At 47.6% G+C, this 20,652-nt stretch overlaps 1 protein-coding gene across 6 annotated transcripts; it reads right to left on the bottom strand.

The window, feature by feature from the left end:
• Nucleotides 1-93: 93 nt before the first annotated feature.
• On the bottom strand, nt 94-19,966 carry COPZ1 (coat protein complex I subunit zeta 1). 6 transcript variants are annotated; one of them, XR_013332481.1, is made up of 12 exons: nt 19,906-19,966; nt 8,910-8,978; nt 7,476-7,557; nt 6,753-6,844; nt 5,160-5,215; nt 4,472-4,606; nt 3,768-3,845; nt 3,557-3,608; nt 2,339-2,377; nt 1,613-1,760; nt 767-1,525; nt 94-412 (listed from the first exon to the last, which is right to left on the bottom strand). XR_013332481.1 is itself a non-coding variant. In XM_077753526.1 (12 exons), the coding sequence occupies exons 1-11, from the start codon at nt 19,921-19,923 to the stop codon at nt 790-792; spliced, it is 693 nt and encodes a 230-aa protein (XP_077609652.1). In that variant the 5' UTR covers nt 19,924-19,966; the 3' UTR covers nt 94-412; nt 767-789. The 6 variants fall into 6 exon arrangements, 4 of the variants coding, with proteins under 4 accessions (XP_077609652.1, XP_077609651.1, XP_077609654.1 ...); XM_077753526.1 differs by lacking the exon at nt 1,613-1,760 and having other exon boundaries at nt 767-817; nt 1,482-1,525; XR_013332480.1 differs by having other exon boundaries at nt 94-1,525.
• Between the last annotated feature and the right edge of the window lie 686 nt (nt 19,967-20,652).

The following is a 20,652-nucleotide window of genomic DNA, read 5'->3' as shown; positions in this document are numbered from 1 at the left end:
ATTGGAAGAGGGGGAGTGATGGGGGGGGGCTAGAGGAATAGAAGCGGCTGCCAAAAAGAGAGGAAGAGGAACAGAAACATCACACAAAGGCAGTTTGGAAAAAGAAGTCTGTTTTATTCCTCTTTGCACATAGCAGTATATGAGGGTGGCTGTCTCCTGGCTCCATACATCTCTGACACAAAAATGGCCCCTCAAATATGCCCGGTTATTCACCCCACTTCAGTCTTGGGAGAACTGGCAGTTGGTGGGTGGGGCAGAATTAAGTCTCAGGAAGGTTCTTTTGAGACATTTTTGTGGGAAGTTTTGGGTCGAGGGGAAAGATTAGACCCAAGAGTGGGTGTTCCATCCTCCATCTTCCTGGGGAAAGCCAAATCCCAAAGGTTTTCTGAAGAAAGGCGCCTCTCTCAGCGACCTATGAAGGGAAGGAGCCCAGAGCTACTGCCTGGATGTAAGGCTGAGGCAGAGAGAAGAGGGGCTTAAGCGGCAGGGACTGCAGGCTCAGGGCAGAGGAGGGAAATGCATGTGGGGGAGCCAAGGGGACAGCACCCAGAGGCCCAGGTCATAAATCCCACCTCCTCCCCAGCTCGGAGCAAAAACTCTTCTTCCCAAGACAAAAATGGAGTTTTCGTCCAGGGACTGACTTCGCTCCAGGGCACAGTGAGGACGAACCAGGCAAAGACCCCCTGGGAGGTGAAGGTGGAGAGTCAAGGTAGTGGACCAGGAGACGGACACCCCTACGATGGACACCCCTACGACGGACACTCACAGACCCACAGCGGTTCTGAAGCTCTAAGCCAGGATCAGGGTCGGAATGCGGCTGTGACGGAAACACAGGATTTTATAAGCCCTAGCCAATAAAATGTAAATCCCGGCCCCTTCCACTCTGTCCCCTGCCCATGAGCTGTTCCCCGTCTCTCCTCCGAGGCTGGAGGACGGGGCAGTGAGAAGGCACGGGGGCAAATGCGGAGGCCAGTGAGTGGGGCTGTGGCTGAGGCTGGCTATGCCACCCCCTCGTTCTATAGGAAAAAAATTCTCTCTCTCCCTCCCCTTGCTAACATATGGGCTGTTGGGATGAAGGCCTGGTAAAGGCAAAGGGAGGAAAACACTCAGCACATTCTTTCTCCTGCTTTGATCTGAAGTGTAGCTGCAGCAAAGGGCACAGAAGTTGAGAGAAAAAAGGGGGGGGGGGGGTAGGAGAGCGTGAGAGCACAATTCAGTGTGGAAAGGAAGAGGGTGCTTTCCCTGCCCCGTGTTCGAATCTGATGGGAGCTTTACTCCCAGGTTGTTAAAAGAAAGTGTGAAAGAGCAGGAGGTGTAAATGGGGGTTTGGGAGAGCGACCACAGACAGGATGGAGATTTAAGGATCCCTTGTGATCCCCGAGGTGACCCTGAGAGCATCGGCTGGGGGGCTGGATGAGGAGTCACAGCAGACACGTGGATGTTCTGAGGGGGTGAGGAGCCAGGAACAGCGAGGTCTTCACCGAAGAAGTGACCACTTGATCTGTTCTTTGGCTGACTGCAGCACCTGCAGGGACAAGGGCAGCAGTGAGGGGCTGGCTGGGGGGAGGGCAGGGCAAGGACAGAGACCGGGGCTCTCCTTCCCCTCACTTGCCTTCCCTGTCCTTAGAAGAATGGCAAATAGAAAATCCCCAAGGGCAGAGGGATGGGAAGAAGCTCTCTAAAGCCCTAGAGGACTGTCAGTTTGGGAAATTCCAAAAAAATTCAAATCCACTGGGGGGATGAAGAGAGAAGAGGTATACCTGGGAGGAGAGAAAAAAATCGGGGGTTACTGGACATATGTTAGAAAGGAGGGGTGACCGCATCCAGATGGACTTCTCCGTGAGAATTCCAAGTAGGTAGAAAACAGAATCCCTCCCTTGACTCTCGCATCAGGTAGACAATCTTATCTGCAGAGAAGCAGGATGGATCTGCAAAACCTGCTTGTTCTAGAATATGCATTTCCAGCTTAGCCCTCATTTGAATAATAAGAGAAGAGAGAGAGAGAGAGAGAGAGTGTGTGTGCGCGTGCACGCACACAGACCATCTGCTTAAGGCAAGCCTCTGCTGGAGAATAAATCACTGAATGAGGCATCAAGCAGGGAGGGTTTGAAGGGTGCAGAGCAAGGCTGACAGCCACGGCTCACGGGAAGTGGGACAGGAGTTGGGTGGGATCGGGAGTGTTTGGCTGTAGGAGTCCCAGTTCTCTGGAATAGGGGGGAGCCAAGAAAGAGGTGTCTTCGGTCTCTAGGTTCATTCCAAGTTGGGCTGGGGTGGAGTGCTATTCTAGCCTCTTCAGGGACCCAGTCCATCTGGAGAGGAAGAAAGGAGAAAGTCGTACCTGAGACACGGTCTGTTCTGTTAGGGGGACATCTTCACCCTACGGCACAGAGAAAACAAGCATTTAGCATGGGAGAAAGCTGGAGTAAGACCTGACTGAAGTTTGGCAGTGGAGAAGGAAAAGGCAGATGCCCGACTTCTCAGTCCCTTCTAGGAAGTACAGCCATAATTTTACTTGGCCAGAGGGACTGGGAGCAGAAAAGGGTCATTTCATCCATCCTCTGTTTTAAGGCAGGAGGACTTCTTAAAAGATTTATTCCATTCCAAGTAATCAGCAGGTTATCTGATCCTCAACTTGGGGGTGGGAGACCTGATTCCCTAGTCAGAGAAGACCTTCCCTGAATATCAATATCGCTAGGGAAAGGATGAGGGGGAGCCAGGGGTAATTTAATGGATCCCGCAAGGCCTGATGGGTAACGACAGCATGTTAATTTGAAGAAATAAACTGCTGCAACAGCAGCCTGAGAAGGGGAAGGCGGGAGTGGGGGTGGGGGGGACCCTCTCTCTTGCTACATAGAGACATATGTTAGAGGAGAAGATTAAACTATGCAAATGGAGCCCATGGCAGTTAAGGGAGAAGATTTCCCATTACCCGGCACTGTCAGCCTTCACTCTGTGGAGGTCAGAGCTGGGACATTCTATGAATGGGGAGATTTGCTGTGCTCAAACACCTAGGCACCCCACAATTTGCCGGTGGGCTCTCTCTACACTCACCATTATCTCCCCAGCAGACCTGGAGGCTTCAATGGTTAACCAAAAGGCCTCCTTCTGGTGTCCCTCGCACCAAAGGAGGCCTGAGGTTCTGCAAATAAACACTTCCTGATAGAGAGGTGCTGGCCTTAAGTTATATAGGACGCTATGACAAGGAAGACACTCCTCTGCCTCACTTGACTGGGATCCATCCCCAAAGGAAGTATAAGCCAACCTCAACTTCCTTTATAGTTTCAGAACCATTCATAGTAAAGTTTCTTTTATTAATCTTTGGTTCAATTAGGTGTGTACTAGATGTCCCCTCTGTGCAAAGACTGTATGAGACGTTAGGTAGCAGGTGAGGGACAAAAGTATGCTCCTTCTGCTTCCTCTCTTTGAGATGATGAGAATTTGAAAGGGAAGGAGAAGGTTCTATGTTTTGTATAAGCCCTGACCTTTAGATAAATTTAGCAGGTCTGGCCCTAGAGGGTGAGTGGATGGGGGATGGAGGGGAGCACCCTCTTCTTACCCTTAACGCTACTCGGTGAACCACTTGCTGAGGATCACTCTCTAGGATCACCCTACGAAGACAAAGAAGAGACCATCGTTCGCTCTGTCCTGAAGGACAAACCCATTGTGGGGATACTCCGGTCACTAGGGCCACTTGCCTTAGGACAGAGGCAAACTACCCATCCTCTCACCCCAGATCCAAGGAGGTCCAGGCAGGTCAGAAAACTCACCCTCCATCTACGATTTCATCCACAGCCAAGAAGAGCCCCTCCATGTTCTCCAGCAGAGCTCGCTTTTCTACATTTTTCCTGAGTCCCCAAAGAAGAGAAAAACCAGCCTGTGTGTAAGAGGAACCTAGGACACTGTCTGGGTTGGGGACCCTAAAGTAGACCAATAAAATGTCTCTACCAACCGCACAGTCTAAAAAGTAAGTGGAGAAGAACTTGTTGGCTAATCCACTCTAAGCATATTCCTATTAGTTGCTAAGTAAGGATCAGGAATGTCAGGAAAGAGATTCAAAAAAACATAGTCAATTTCTGACTATTCAAGGGTTAATTATCCAGAGCTACTGTTTCTTCCCTACCTACCGTGACGCGGCTCATGACATTGCTCATAAACACTAACATCAGTGGGTGGAAAAAAGCAAAAAAACAGCTAAACCCAATCTGGAGGTGGCGGGAGATGGAGAGGAGTTGAGTGCAAACTCTATGTGCACTCAAGTTCTGACAGACTTTCTAAGCCTCTCTCCATTTCACCCTGCGTCCCCCTCCCTCACCAGCTCTCCTCAGGCCTTGAAAAGAAGCCCAGCCAGGGGGCTGGGAACAGTCAGGGCCCTCATCCACCAGCTTCAGCTCCGGTGGTTGTGCATGTGGCCGGTCACATCCGTCAGCTTGACTCTTTCACTAGATCACTGAAATGAAGTCTATTCATTCACCTGGCTAAGAAATAAATCATCCCCTTCCTGAGGAAATCGGAGCCATTCGCCCTGCTGATTTTGTGGGGCCGAGAGCGCCTGCTGTTCTGCTCCGGATGGCGGATGGCTGTCTGTACTGGGTTCACTTGGGAGCTGCTGGGGGGAATGAAGCGCAGAGCCCTGGATGTTTTCAGGAGAAGTATCTTATATCTCTTCTGTTGCCCATCTAAACAGGGACCAGAGGCTTGCTGGGGAGGTGGAAGGGAGGAGAGGCTAAATGGCATATTCTTCCTGTCCTACAGAAACGAAAAACTAAGGGCTAAAGTTAAAAACAGGGAGGGTTGCCTCCATCCCCAGGGTACTGATGTCACCTCTGGGACACTTCCTTACACTTGCCCTTTCCCTACCTTCTCATGGAGTCTAGAAAAGCACCTTAAGGGGGCTCAGAGCTCTGACAGAGCCACTGGGTAATATGAGAGGAGACAGACACTGCTCTTGCCCGATCCCCTTTCTTGGGAGAATTATCCCACAGGAGGGACATACTTTCCAGCCAGGCCTCCCCATCAGTGCAAATTACTCTGAAATAATAAGCCTAACTTCTCAAGGTAAATCAATTCCCTGGAGCCTCTGCTAATTCCCCCCACAAATCCCTGGGCCTAATGAATAGTGACTTTCTCTCCCAAGCAGATGTCAAGAATGGCCTGCTCACCTCAGCATCTGGCTCAATGAGTCAAAGAGGCAATTCAGAACAGCCATGAGCATCAGCTGTTGGGAGACAGAAGCAGCAGAAGGGTAAGGTTCAAGGCCCTGAAAGCTGCTACCTGAAAACAAAACCTGCTAATTCATTAAGCATCAAAAGACACAGGCTTTCACAAAGGACCGAAAGCATAAGGGAAGTCAGAGCAAAAACAGGAAGAGGACCTGTGGCTTCTCGCAGAAATAAATTCTGCTACACAATCCCCCAATTTGAGATCTCTCTCTGGCCAGACTGTTCAAACTTTCCTACCGCGGTCCTCTACAGGTCTTTACCAACTGCACAGATGTTATCTGATATCTTCGGGAAAAAAATCATTAACCAAACAGTGACTAAGGTCAGGGAGTTAGTGGAAAGAGCATGGGTTTTGGAGTCAGACAGAGCTGGGCTGAAATCCCGGCTGAGCCATTTCTACATGTGTGACCTGGGGAAAGTTATTAGGTTGAACCATATGAAACTGCCATTTCTGTAGTTCAACGGTGCTCATGTGCAAGCAATTTCATATTGTTCCTCGTGTTTTGGTTTCTTCATCTATAAAACAAGAACACTAATACCCACAACTCACATAAGTGCTGTAAGGATTAGATAACAAGGTACCTTACAAAACACTTAAAGTAGTAAGAGCTCAGAAAGGGTTGCTTCTCTCAAACTTTTACTTTTGCTTCAAATTATGGGGGGGGGGGGGAATTATGGGGGAGAAGTATTTTTACTTCTCTGCCCTCCTCGGCATTGCTACCTGAGGTAAGTAGCTTTTCCTGTGTATAGGAAGCAGGTCAGGGCTATATTCACAGTTTTCTCAAGTGACCCATTCAGAATGTACAGCTTCAACATGACCCTGAATGTTGGCTAAGTGACCCAAGCTCCATCAGGTGTGGAGCCTTCACAGTAGGAGCAAGTATCTCCTTGACTTTGATTTCACCTCAGAAATCTACCTCTGNAGTGACCCAAGCTCCATCAGGTGTGGAGCCTTCACAGTAGGAGCAAGTATCTCCTTGACTTTGATTTTACCTCAGAAATCTACCTCTGAGGGGCGACTGGGTGGCTCAGTCGGTTAAGCGTCCGACATTGGCTCAGGTCATGATCTCACGGTTCGTGGGTNTGCTTTCTAGTTTGATTTTTTTTTATTTTTTTAATTTAAAAAATTAAATAAAATTAAATTAAATAAGTTTATTTATTTTTGAGAGAGAGATACGTGCGAGTCGGGGAGGGGCAAAGAGAGGGGGAGACACAGAATGGGAAGCAGGCTCTAGGCTCTGAGCTTCAGCACGGAGCCCAACACGGGGCTCGAACTCATGAACCACAGACCGTGACCTGAGCCGAAGTTGGACGCTCAACCGACTCAGCCAGCCAGGCGCCTCTAGGTTGATCTGTTTGCTAGGCCACATCTGTGAGGGCAGCAGGATTCTGACAACTTCATGAGCCCAGTCAGAAGCCAGAGGGACGTGGCACTCCTAGGGTCCAGAACCAGTAACGGTGTCCTGCCTGTGTGTCCTGCCTGTGGTTTAGGAAGTGGGATCAGCAATAGCACAGGGCGATGGGGATTCTCACCTCATTTTCATAGGAGCTGCCAATCACATAGAAATAGAGATCGATGCTGCTTTTGTATACCACTGTCAGGCCTTCCAGGAGGGCAATTTCACCTGGGGGCGGGGGTGGGGGGGAAGGTGGAGACAGAGGTTGGTTGGTTGGCCCCGAGGTAAGCGAGTCCTGTAGAGTGAGTTACCATGCATTCCTGGCATCCAGCTGTTTGGGCTCAAGGGAGGTAGGCTGTAATAATGTCCAAAGACCAAAGTTGACCGGCTTTTTCTTTCCAGGTGGTAGAAGAAGGGAAGTGTAAACTTGGGGGAATCGAAACATGTTCTCCTCTGACCACCTCCCTGCCAGCTCCCCTTATTTCCCTCCTTGTATATGAGACAGGATACTAGTCGATCCTTCGGAGGTGAAAATGCAGAGCGGTCACCTTTACAGACTTCCATTTACCTGCCCTAATGGATGCGGTACAATAAGCAGAGCTGCAGTTAAATTTGTCAAGTGAGGCTCATAAATCCAGGGACTAGACAGGTAGCTAACAGCCAACCTTCCAGCACGGTATTCCCGCGTGAGGTACACTCACCTCCCCATTACATTTCTGAAGAGTTTATTATATGAGGGGAGGAGGAAAAGAGAGAAGAGAGGAGGCAGTCATTTTATCCTTTCTCTGCAGTCCCGCCGCCACCCCCTGCGCACCACGGTCCCCCCAACACCGGGAGCAGTGAAAGGAAAGTGACCTACTGTCAGTCCGGTGGGTCTTGTTGAAAATGTTCTTCTCAAAGGCCTTTTGCTCCTTGACACTGGGGTAGGTGTCGTCATAGTACTGGTCGGAGGGAAAGGAGATGGGTTGGGTCATTAGAGCGGGGAGCCCAGAATGATTGGTGATGGTGCTTTGCCCTGGATCTTGGATTTCTTTCCTTTAAGGCATGGGGTGAGGGAAAAACACCGCCACGAGGAAGGAAGAACTATGGAGGCAGGGAATGGGCAGTAATAGAATACCAAAAAGAAAAAAAAAAAATTTAGGGACCCTGCCGTAAGCAAGCCCATATCACACTTCTAAGACTGTAAGCCAAGGGCCTGCAAGCCCTACGGGCGAAGCTCTAGCCCTGTCTGCACTCTGGGAGAGCGGTCCCGAGACCAGCCTCATCGAGTGCTTCCCAGGAATGACCCCACGTCGGGGAGCAGCACTAGAGAACACAAAAGGCACTAGAGGCACAAACACTCCTTCCAGACTCTCATTCACAGTACGAAGCTGAGGGCCGGGGAGAAGCTGCAAAAGCCTCATTCCTCTAAAGAAAGGCACACCCTGTCTAATCTCTCATATCTCCACTCTCTTTTCTGAAAACTGAAAGCAGGAGACCATCCAGCACATTGCCGAGCCCACTCCCAAGCTCTCCCTGGCACGGGGGTGGAGATACAGACTGCTAAATCGCTCTGCTCTTTAGGGGCTAATCCGTCGCAGTCAGCTGAAGACCTATGACAGGTCTGGCATTTAGTAACTGGATAACTGTTTCAAAAGGTGTCCTGCATAGTTACATCCAATTACAGGGAGGAACAGCTGGTGAATTCTAAACTAATCTCTACCTGCTGATTGATTTATGCTGTGCTCGCCCGGAGTTAATACACCAGGGACAGAAAAAATTTCCACGGGGGGGGGGCACTACGGAGGGAGAGGAGAGGGGTGTCCTTTCTCCTCTCTTTCAATAGATCCAAAGTTAGAAACACCACACTGGGGAAATCAGGAGGTAACAAGCTTAGTGGTGACTGCAGACTTAGGGCTGGAACCCTGGAACTTGCCAGAGCATTTCCTGGGAAAATGCAGGCAGGGTGACAAGGCAAAAGGAATGGGGACAAGAATGATGGGCACAGGCAGCCTGCTTCTCATATCCAGACACTGTACTGTTCAGAAACCAAGGTTCCCAGGTTTTTCCCTGCTCTGATGCTGACAACAAAGGAGGTCAAGTACGGAAGCAGGGGGACTAAGGGACAGAAGCAGTTTGGGTTTTATCCAGGGCGGTCACACAAAAATGGGAGAAATCTCAAAATTACAGCATCAAGGAACAGGAGTTAATATAACTGGAGTTATCATAGGAGTTAATATAACCTGGTCCCCAGGTCCAGATCTCAGAACGAGTCTTTGTCTTGCTCCGCAGTGAATTTCAAAGGGAATCTCACCTTGGCAAAAAGTCGATCTCCGTCATTATCCAGAATCAGGATGGCTTTGACGGTATACAGGGAGGGTTCCTGAAGAGATATGAACATACCTTCAGTCCTGAAGGCTCCTGCTACCAGTGGCAAACCAGCTACCTTCCCCTGGTCCCACTGGGGCTGCGAGGGGATCCAGAGGTGCCTCTGCAGGTCCCCTAACCCACCCTGGTTAGAGTCAGGCAACTCCTGCTGAGAATGCTCAAGCGGTGAATGAACTGAATTGAGGGAGGGGGCATTTCAACAAAGAACTCTGAAACACAGTCAAAGAACCAGTTCTCTGAGCCCGGCTCACAGAGGGTTTAATCAAGGTAGGTTGTGCTGTTATTTCCAAATATTATGCTACAGCGTTGGTGGCATAGTGGTGAGCATAGCTGCCTTCCAAATATTATGCTACAGTTATTTTCCAAATTATACCCCCACCCCGTCTCCCCTGTACAGGTAGGTATGGAACGTGACCAGATTAATTAATAGGCACTGCATGAGGCTATCTGAAAACAGGGTCGAGTGCCCTAGGGTACTCAGAAGTTTCTGCAGTCCCAATGCAGTAGCAATGCAGAGGCATAAAGCAAGCCTTCCCTGAGCCGCCCACACACTGAACAGAGGGAAATGAACGCGCACACGTGCACACACTCGTGCACGCAGACACCCCAGCTCGGAATGCAGCCCAGTGAGCCATCCATCTCCCAAGACCTCCCCTCTGATCCCAGTTCCTCTAGGATACTCCCAACACTACCGCCTAACTTGCCAAGACAAAAACGATTCTGAATGTTGAGGGAGTTAAAAAGTAGTAAGAAGAGGGTCTGAGAAGCCTGGAATTAATGGGCAGGAGGGGAGAATTCTTTCGCTACCAAAAGTCAAATTTTGAGGATAACGGCTTTCGTAAAGGAACCACAGCCTCAGCCTTTATGCTTACATCACTTAACGGCATATCACTTGGCAAAGGCTCCTCTACTCCTGCAACATCTAAGGAACAAGCTAACCAGGAGAGGAAAAGGAAGGGAGGCAGCGTTATGTGTATGGAAGGGGTCTGCAGGCTCATCTTCCTTAAATTTCTTATTTTTTTCTTAATGTATTTTTAAGTAGGCTCCACGCCCAACGCGGGGCTCGAACTCATAACCCCAAGATCAAGAGTCGCATGCTCCACCAACTGAGCCAGCTAGACGCACCTCACATTCCTTGAATTTCTTTTTTCTATTTTTAATGTTTGTTTATTTTTGAGAGACAGAGAGAGTGAGCGAGCAAGCAGCGGAGGGGCAGAGAGAGAGAGGGAGACGAGAGACAGAGAGTCCCAAGCAGGTTCCGCACTGTCAGCACAGAGCCCGATGCAGGGCTCGGACTCACAGTCTGTCAGATCATGACCTGAGTGGAAATCAAGAGTCCAACGACGACACTTAACCGAGGAGCCACTCAGGAGCTCCACATTCCTTGAACTGCTCATTAACATTACTTACCATTGATCTCCCTCCCCTGGGCTGTGAGACAGGGCTGTTGCCTCCCTTTCCTGGCCTTGCTTAGGAAACCCGAGGACCTCACAGGGGCCAAATATAACCTCCAAGCATGTGGCGTGTGTTTAATAAAGACCCAAGAGTGAGCATGAAAGAATTATTGCCAAGGATCCAGAAACTGCAGCCTCTACAAAGGCAAACTGTCCCATGAGGCACCGGGAGGTTTATGATTTTATACAAATGGCCAACACCGCCTCGGGGAATTAAGAATGAGAGTAAAGGGAACCCAGCCTTTAGACAACAGGGTGATGAAGAACGTGAGCTTCCCTCACCTGAATTCTTTTTTTTTTTTAATGTTTTATTTATTTCTGAGTGAGAGAGAGAGACAGCATGAGCAGGGGAGGGTCAGAGAGAGAGGGAGACACAGAATCCAAAACAGGCTCCAGGCTCTGAGCTGGCTGTCAGCACAGAGCCCGACGCGGGGCTCGAACCCACGAACCGTGAGATCATGACCTGAGCCGAAGTCGGACGCTTAACCGACTGAGCCACCCAGGTGCCCCAACCTGAATTCTTGAGAACAGCAATTTCTGTGTCTTGTTCCCTGATGTATTCCAAGTGTCCAGAGCAACACGTGACACACTACACTCTCGGTATTTATTGGATAATTGTGACAATAAATGAAGTTTGAGAATAAAGTAAAACATTTCTTGAAGCAGTAAGCATCTAGGGGAACTCTTAGAATTAGACTCCCACGTATCGGCAGAGGTCCTGTTGTGGCCAGTCTGGGTGATATTACTAACCTACGTGTGTCTGCTCTGATCAACACTCCAGAGATGCCCACCATCTACACATTACTCCCCGGAATAGTCTGCCTCAAACTAAGGAACTCTGCATCTAGCAGAGGAAAGTCCTCCAGAGTCTCTTCTGAAAGGTCACAAATGGAGAAGCTTTCCTAACCCCAAAACCCCACAGAAAGACCTCCCCCATAAAGCAGACTTAATTCTATAGTTACTTGAGGGACCAACCTCAACTGACCAAAAGGGAGACACCAATGGGAATGAGTTTCCTTCACAGAGGAAAAGAAGCCCACGGGGAAGGAAATTTGAAAGAGATCCTTTTTCCTACTTTTCCCCAGAAATCTCTGGCTCCGTTCTCTCCACATTCACAGAAATCTTGGAGAGCTTCCTAATGGTTTAAACTGGGCATTCATCTGGCATAGGTAACTGGTTCCTGCAGCCATAGAGTCTGGCATCCCTAGAAAGAATGGGATGGATCCCAAAGGAAAGAAAAACCCTATCGCCACCAGCCAACCAGCAGAGAGACAATGCCCTTTGTGGCCACTGGGGTATGAGTGCCTAAAACTGCTGGCAAAGACAGAAAGAGATTCCCGGGTTCTGCCCTTGGCCTTTCGCACTGGCTTCCTAGAAGATGTTATCACGGAAAGCCCCCAAATAGGAACTGAATCTTACCAGGATGGATAAAAGGCAGTCGAAGGAAGGTGGGGAGAAGACCAGATCTGACTTAACTACAGCTCTGGAAGAGGTAAGAAGGCACTAGAGAAAAGGCTGGTCATTTCAGATTTCCAAAGGAATAACTAAATAAAGCCAAGAAGGGAGGCATGAGCTGATGCTGCTTTAACTCCCCACTCCGTGACAGCCGGAGCCAGCGGCTTCTCCCTTACGTCTCCGGCCACCTCCTGACTACAGCCGCTTCCACGTCAGCCGGGGGCCTTTACCTCTCAGGAGTGGGGAGGCCAGGAGTTTCTCTCATCCCATAAAACTAGCCAGTTTAAAGGCCCCAGAAACCATTACTGGTGATGTAATTTCATTTTAAGTTTTGCAAAGGGCAAGTTTATGAATAACTCCCAGCTACTGAGAAATGGGCCTCCTGGACAATGAACTAGGTTTGACCTCATAACACATTAAATGCTGATTACTGAAAAAGACCCTACAAGCTTAGGCCATGTTCAAAGGATTTAAAGGGTCTATTCTTCCCTCCCACTCCCAAATGTGTAGCTGCTAGAAAGCTTTCGAGACAAAGTTCTGTGATGCACTGACTTTCAGAGAGCCACAGCCTGAGTGTATAACAGAACTTCACCTCAAATGCTAATAGTGCCTGGAAATGATATGTAGGCAGACTGTTTGTGGGAGGTTGGGTGGCTCAGATAGATTTTCATGTACGTTTTTATTGTCAAGAAAATTAGACTGGATTCCTCAGGAGCACTGAAACAACACCAAACAAGCAACCAGCCTGCTGCAAAGGAGTCTTTGATCTCAATCACAGGATTTCTGTAGTCTGGTGAAAAACACCATCTCCCAGTACCCCTGCTCCCAGCAGAGACGGGACTAGAGGGGAAGTCATTCCTAGTGCTGCCCCCTGTGGGCCTTCAAATGACCTGCAGCTTCCTCAGGATTATAGTCAGCAAAAATATTCAAAAGGCAGCGCTGGGAAGAAATTCTCTATTTGTGTGTCTTGTAAGTCAAACTAGGAGAGATGGGCTCTGAAAAAGCATGGAATTAAGTCAGTTCACAGCATATAGAGTAAGAAGACACTCTGGGGTAAGATCATGAAATGTCACCAGAAGAGGAAAGTGGGGAAAGGGAGGATGGGGAGAGAGGAGTCTTTGCAGCAGGCAGACAGGATGTTTGGGGGCTAAGAGTAATTTTTTTTTTTTAATTCCTGGGAGAGGGGGATGTGACCAAGAAGCCTTTGTGGAGCAAGAAAGTGTTATCCACACAGTTGAAGGAGCACAAGTAAGAATCTTGTTGAGATTCCTGGAAAGTTCTTCATTTTCCACTAATAAAGAAATGTTTGGGGCGCCTGGGTGGCTTAGTCGGTTAAGCGCCCGACTTTCGCTTAGGTCATGATCTCGCGGTTCATGGGTTCGAGCCCCACGTCGGGCTCTGTGCTGACTGCCAGCTCAGAGCCTGGAGCCTATTTCAGAGTCTGTGTCTCCCTCTCTCTCTGACCCTCCCCTGGTCACGCGGTCTCTCTCTCTCTCCTAGAAATGAAAGAAAGAAAAAGAGAAAGGGAGAAAGGGAGAAAGGGAGAAAGGAAGGAAGAAAGGAAGAAAGGAAGAAAGGAAGGAAGAAAGAAAGAAAGAAAGAAAGAAGAAATGTTTATGGCCATGCCAAAAAGTAGTACCCTGGCTTGGCAAAAGGTCTTGATCAACAAGAAACATGCTCTTCCCTTGACCCTATTTTTTTACTTATTTATTTTTTTACATAGGCTCCCTGCCCACCGTGAAGCCCAACGCAGGGCTTGAACTCAAGACCTGAGCTGAGATGAAGAGATGGATGCTCAACAGACTGAGCCACCCTGGCGCCCCAACTCTATTTATACAGTAAAACCAAGGTGGTAAAAACTAGAAAGAAAAATCCCTAGATACCACTCCCAGCTCTACATAGCAAAGCAGGTACTTTGCCCCTTGACTCTGTGCCAACTCCTTTCAAATGAAAAGCTCCTCTGGGGTTGAGGGCTCCAATTTGCCAGCCACAAGCCTAGGGACTTCAAATGAAAAGAAGAATTAGCTCGAGGCTCTGACAGGGAAGTTTTCACACACTACCCAAGGGTTTGCTTAGATCCAAGCTCGATTCAGGAAAGGCTAGGAGTCACAGGTACCACAGAATATTACCCAGCTGCCCTGAGACCAAATATTGGTTATAAAGAGGAAACTGAACACAAGTCTCAGGGAGGAAGAAGTGATGTCCGGAAGAAACACCTATAAAGAATGTTCCTATCTGACAGAGAGAAAATGTGAAAGCACAGTCACCTAGAACTCCGTTATAGGAGAAAATGTCTCTGAACTCCTTGAATCCTTTATCATAATCTGGGTCAGCCATTAACTCAAGTTCTACCTTTCTGTGGGACTCCGCTTCCTCATCAGAGAAATGAGAGGCCTGACCGAGATCAGCTAAGGTTAATACCTTAAGTTACAGCAGACCTTTTTGATAAGCTGATGAAATTTATGGACCCCGTGACCAGAAAAATACACATTCGCAAATTCTCATGATTTCAAGGAGCTCAGTTAGAATTAAAGATGATACTTCGTGAGGATAATAAGATGGTGTGGAGAGGGGAGGGGGAAAAAGGGGAAATTAATGATAATTTTGTAAATCACCCCCTCTCCTCTGCCTCGCACCAAATAATGACTGCAGTAAATATGTGTGTTGCCTTCATAAATTAGTAAATATGACTGAGAAAACTAACACAGCCAGCAGGGGGAGCAAAGGTCGGCACCATACCCCTCCAGCCTTCAGTGACTCAACTTGGTGGCTGTGAGACAGGCAAGGACAAAGATAACTAAGCCCAAGCGCCTCAGAAAGGCAAAAATCTCAGGTCCTCTCTTAAAATTCAGAAAGCCAGGGCACCTGGCTGTCTCAGTCGGCAGAGTGAGCCCAACTCTTGGGCTCAGGGTTGTGAGTCTGAGCCTAGAATTTTTTTTTAATTTCAGAAAACCTTATCTGGAGAAGTTTTCCCCAGAGGCCGCACAGTCAATTCTCCAACTGTTATGAAAGTCAGAAAATTACAGAAATGCAGGACAAAGCAGCACTGGAAAGAGAGATGAGTCGAACAAGCAGAAATCCGAGTACTCCACACCTGAGGCCCGAGAGCAACATTTTAGAACTTCCTGCCTTCCCCGGTTCCGTAATCCAAGAACTCATTTAAATATTATCACTAAAGGGAAAAATCAGACGGAACTAGATCTATTTCTGCAAAGTCCTTGTTTACGATGTTTCGTGTTATCTGCCCCGCCCCCAATCTGCTAGTCTAAAGGAATGAGTCGACAGCCTCTGCACCCCAAAATTCAAAATCATGCCCTAAGGCATAACTGCTATCCCCTGCCCAGTTTCAGTCTCCCTCTGAAAAGTATACAAATAATAGAAAAAGGAGTTGAGGAAAACTGGTAGAGCTAACCAAACCAACTGGCTGCAGGTGCAGATACCTGCCTTGATGGGGAAAAACTAAAGGGTCAGATAAGGAGATGCATTTCACTTGCGACACGTGACTTAGGTTAGCTGGCAGGAAAGTCTTCTGAAGAGAAGGTATGGTCAAACACCAGATGAGGAAAGCTATGAAATCTTAGGATAAAGAGAACACTAATAATCTGATCTGGGAAAAGGTCCATTCTGTACGGAATCAGGGAAGACAGAATTCGAGAGGGCGCTTGCCAGTAGAGGCAACTTATAACATGTGCATGGACTCAAACCCCCAATCCATCTTCGTCAGCTGCTTGAGGGCACCCTGCCTCCCATCTTTCTAATTACTCTAGCGTAAGTGGATAGGTGGACACGGATTCTTTATTCCAGTTCGATCCTTTGCTTCTTGATTTCCCCTTTCCATAACTAGTTGTCAATATTCTAACTCTAACCAAGTCGTGTCAACGGAGTAAAAGAACAGCAGCAAATATCTAGATTAAAAAAGACCCTAAACCTGCCACTAGGCTCCCTCAAATATCTGGATAATCGCATTCTTCCTCTGCTTCACAGGGAAGACCTGGCTTCTCAAAGGTCTGACTTTCTTCACAGGGAGACCCCCTCCTCCTCTTCTGACCGGGTGACAGCTCCCCTAGACCTCTGATATAATTTATACCTTGCCGGGGACCAACTCTTTCCCACCACTGTGAAGGAGAGGGAAAAAATATATATAAATACGTCGGAAATCTATAACGAGGTCTTCTTGGAGGGCAAGACATGGAGAGAGTTAGAAGCAGCGTCAATTGCTCTTTGGGGGTTTTAGTTCAAGCCGGGGTCTGCTTCCAGCAATCAACCATTAAAACAAGCCGGCCAGAGTAACAGCACAGTTTATTCTGATCATTTAATTTGAAGTGTCAATAAATTAAACTTCAATCAATTAAACTAGGTGTGCAATAACCCAGATGGACACCCCGACACCAACATAATCACAATAAAAATTTTTATGGCTGCCAGGGACCTCACCGGGGGCAGTGCTGGCACAGCTCGCGCCCTAGCTGAGAAATATATCTCCACGGCGCAGGAACGAGGAGATTGCTTCTCCTAACGAAATGGAGGGGCCAGGCACCGGCAAGGACGCAGCTGGGAGAGGGGCACTGGGGACTACCAGGAACGAGATGGGAGTGCTTTGGGGGCTTAATGTAATTGATACCTTTGCCCAGAGCAGGGGGAGGGGGCATTCAGGCCAAGTACCTCTACTGTTAGTGCCAAAGGAATTTAACAAAAGCCCCATTAAGATGATTCAGGAAGCGAAGGCCACAGAGCAATAGCAACCTTTAAGTCCTTCATGTATTCTGCATAGTTTCCTCCTCCATCTAGATGCACGCTCTTGTGCACTCTGGATGCCCTGATTTTTGAAGGAGGCTGAGAATTTGGGATATGGTCCTTGTTTTACGAAAGGATGTTGTAAAGGGAGAGAAAGAATGGAATTAAGTCTAGTCTGAAAAGCACTGGAAAAACACTCAGAATGAATCCAGAGAGGATTAGGAAAAATGAAACCTATGAGGAAAGATTTAAGGATCTAGACTGCTAGAGTAATTCAGCTTTGGGGGTGGGGGGGGAAGGAGGAAGGGGATAAGTCATTATCTTTAAGATTTCATAGGTTATTAATGGAGAATGGTGACCTGCAGAGATCCCTCTCCATTCACAGCGAAGAAAGGGAGCACCAGCAGAAAACAGCAGGAGAGAGGAAGCTAAGTCCAAAGATGCAGGCTGGGAGCACTATTAAACACCGGGAAGGAAGTCAATGAAAGGGTCTCTTTCCTTAGAGACTACAAGAGGACCTGAGAAAGATTAGACAGATCTGCTTGAAACCTAGAGCTAGATTACTTCATTCAAAGAGAAAAGTGACCCACCGTAAAGTACCTAAATGAAGGGAACCTACCGGTATTTAGAAAATCCCATAATCAGATCAAGTTTCGGCAGATGTTTCTCCATGACGCCCTCTAGATTACCCTTCCCTTCTTCTCAATGGCTGTGTGCCTTGTAGAGGTGAGGATAGAAGAATATACATTCATCAGATTTCCACAGAGGTCCAGCCGAACCAGGAAACAGAAATGTGAGAGGAGGAAGCCTATGAGAACTTTAGAGGTATCTGCCCTCCTTAAGGTGCGGTCTGTTAACTATTATCAGTAAACTCTAGTTCAGTAGAGAGCTAAGGTAAGATCCAGGGATACCTCACACTTTTCACAAAGATGGTGATTTAAGTAATCAGGAGATGTGGCTGAGAAACGAAGGAAGGGATGAGGTTACAAAGGACCAGTGCAGAAGGGTGATTCTGATTCTGATGGAGCTAAATTCCGTGAGCCAGTGTGTGAGGGTAGAGAGAAATAAAAATTTAGGCAGTATCACCTGATTCTCAATCAGGGTTCCTCATCTGAAGCACTGAATACTGAAAACTATTTAAATGACTACCTTTTTTTTTTTTTTTTCAACTTCTCCCAAGGATGGTACAAACTAGTGCCATTGTGGCTACAGAGAAATTGATTCATTACATTAATGAATGCCTTAAGGCTTACTTCTCTCCTAGAGCTCTGGCTAAGGCAGGCTGGAAAGATGAGAAAGATATATAAATTCTTCACTGGGGGCCCAAATGATAATGAAACTGTGAAGAGTTGATACAGAGGAAGGAAAAGATTAGTTCAATATCATAAGAACTTTGGAAACCAGCACATGAATTGATACCTGTTAGTACTTTGTCCCCAACAAAAGCTTTAATAACTGATGTTTAAAAGTACAATTCTGCACACTGGAGAGGTAGAAAGTCCATGAGGAGAAAACCTGGTAACAACAGAGAGAGACTTGGTCTGACAGGATGAGGAATCAAAAGAAAGAGAGAGCACGAGTGGGGCAAGGGCAAAGAGAGGGAGACACAGAATCCTAAGCAGTCTCCAGGCTCCAAGCAGTCAGCACAGAGCTGGCGAGGAGCTCGAACTCACGAACCTGAAGATCGTGACCTGAGCTGAAGTCGGACGCTCAACCAACTGAGCCACTCAGTGACCCAGAATCAATATGGTTTTAAAAGCAAAGGTCAGGAGTCCCTGACCGAGGTAGCAGAAATCTTGGGTACTGATCAAAATGGATACAAGGAAGGGGCAGATTGAAATAGACTTCAAAAAGAAAGCAGAGACTGAAAACTGAGGTAAGAGAAAATGTGTGAGACTTTCACATATTCCTCTCACAACTTACCACTACACACAGATTCCTTATTAAGAGGGCTTCCCAAGCATCATGTCCCTCACTCCTATACATCTAAGCAGGCTCCTTGTAAACAAATGTAGGGAGCATTTTAAAAATTCCTAAAAACTTTCAAAGAAACCAATTCCCTGGAATTTATCCTAGTCTGTTATCCGGTTAAGAATACTGGCTAACTGCCTGGTACAGAAAACTTATTAAAAACTATCCAGGAGGTGCCTGGCTGGCTCAGTTGGTGGAGTCTGCGGCCCTTGATTTCCAGGTCGTGAGTCAGAGCCAAAACACTGGGTGCAGAGATTACTTAAAAAATAAAAAAATTAAAAATAAAAAAAAAACCTCATAAGGTTGCTACCTAGACTTGACCAATTCACCTGATGAGAAGGAATTATCCCTATCTTTGCCATTTCGAAGGAAATCAAACCTGTTATTCTGATGCAAATCTGGATATGCACATGTATTAGAGCAGAAAAAGATGCAAGAAAACATCTTTAATCAAGGAAGGAGGTAGGGTGCCGAATTCCTAAATACATACATATTAACATCTCCACACTGTAAAACAGAGCACTTTAGAGAGAAATCCTCTAGTCCAGTTATAAAGAAAGGTAATAGTATTTTAACAGGCAAAAGGGATCATACGGGTAAGGAAGCTAAAACACTCCTTTAGCCACCGAAATTCTCATATAACCAGAGGGACAGTTAGCATCCCAGATCTTGCCAGAAGAATCCCTAAGGTTTTAGTGGGGAGAAAAAATGAGAACAGAATAAGGAGTCTGGGAAAATATTCTCTAATCCGTGCTAACTTTATCAGGTATTCCAGAACTTTTACCATGACAAAACTACCTAATAGGGATTAACAGGAGACCGAAGTAAAAGGAAAACCGTTTTCTGAAGATATGTTAACAGAACTGTCAACGGAGAGTCAAACTATGACAACCACCAGGAGGACCCTGTGATGACAAACGACTGAAGTCTAGTCTTAGAATTTGGGGTCAGTTTGGGGGTTTGGTGAAATTCAAATCAGAGTATCCTCCAGAATGCTCAGAATCAGGGGAAACCTAAAGGACCCCAATCCAGTACGCTTACGATCCTATGCGTTCTAAGGACTCCACGTGCTCCCTTCAACTTTCCACGGATTCTGCCCTCTCCCCGGAAGAGCTCCCTACTCTAAACCGAGGCTTTACCTCCTACAGTTCCTACACTAGGCCACACGCTTATTCCAGGGGCTGGCGGAAGCTTCGGTCCCCGAGGATTACCCGGAATTCCCCTTTCTACCCCTCCCCAGGCAGGGTGAACCCCAACTCCCGGCCCCTCTGGACACCACAGCATCTCGGCTGCCCCTCCGGCTCCTACCAAAATCAGCGCCTCCATCTTGCCCCGCAGCTGGTGCCGACGTGGAGCCGCAAAAGCAACACCGCCGCTGATTGGCCCTACGTCCTCACTAGACCCCGCCCAGAAGGAGGATTACTGGACTATAGCGTACCAGCTATTGCTCTATTGGCCAATCAGTGTACTAGCTTGCTTAGCGGAAGCAAGGTGTCCAGCCAGAAGACGCAGGCATTTGATTGTCAGTTTAAACACTCAATACAAGGCCAAAACCTCATGGTTGAATGGGGCGGGAGGGTCAGTGGGGCGGGGTTGTTTCCATGGGGAACAGAGGAAGCGATTGTTAATTTTCAATTGGTGGAGAGGAGACCACGTGATATCGTAGGTCTGATTTTTAGCTGCTTTTAATCCGCACTCCCTTTAGAGGGCGCTGGGTCTCCTTAGCCCTTAACGCTGACAGCTCGTGACGGAATCATACCCTAGTCCCTGTTCCAAGCACCATATTTTAGGTAGGCCCTTGATATCCAAGGTTGCTTTAGCAAACACTGCTAGCTCTTCCCTCAGACTTGCTGAGTTCAGCATCCTCACAGAAAGTCTGTACAACCACAGAGTAAAACCAAGAGATGCCCAGTGTATTAAATAAAACAAGGCCACTGGGAGTTAACTGCTACAGTAACAATTTCCCCAAGATGGAGTCCCAGGCTTTGCTGGGCCCAAGGAAGGACAAGAAGCCAATGAGTTTCTAAAAGCAGATTTTCTTTGACCGGACGTGAA

The sequence above is a fragment of the Crocuta crocuta genome, unplaced genomic scaffold, assembly GCF_008692635.1.
Source record: "Crocuta crocuta isolate KB4526 unplaced genomic scaffold, BGI_CrCroc_1.0 scaffold30, whole genome shotgun sequence".
Taxonomy (NCBI): Eukaryota; Metazoa; Chordata; class Mammalia; order Carnivora; family Hyaenidae; genus Crocuta; species Crocuta crocuta.
Note: the sequence above shows the minus strand (reverse complement) of the source record. Positions and strands in the feature narration are given on the sequence as shown.

Coding starts and splice junctions, on each gene's coding strand:
- COPZ1 (XM_077753525.1), bottom strand. Junction 7,558..8,909: donor GAGATCGACTTTTTGCCAAG/GTGAGATTCCCT, acceptor CCCTCCGACCAG/TACTATGACGACACCTACCC. Junction 3,609..3,767: donor GATGAAATCGTAGATGGAGG/GTGAGTTTTCTG, acceptor TTGTCTTCGTAG/GGTGATCCTAGAGAGTGATC.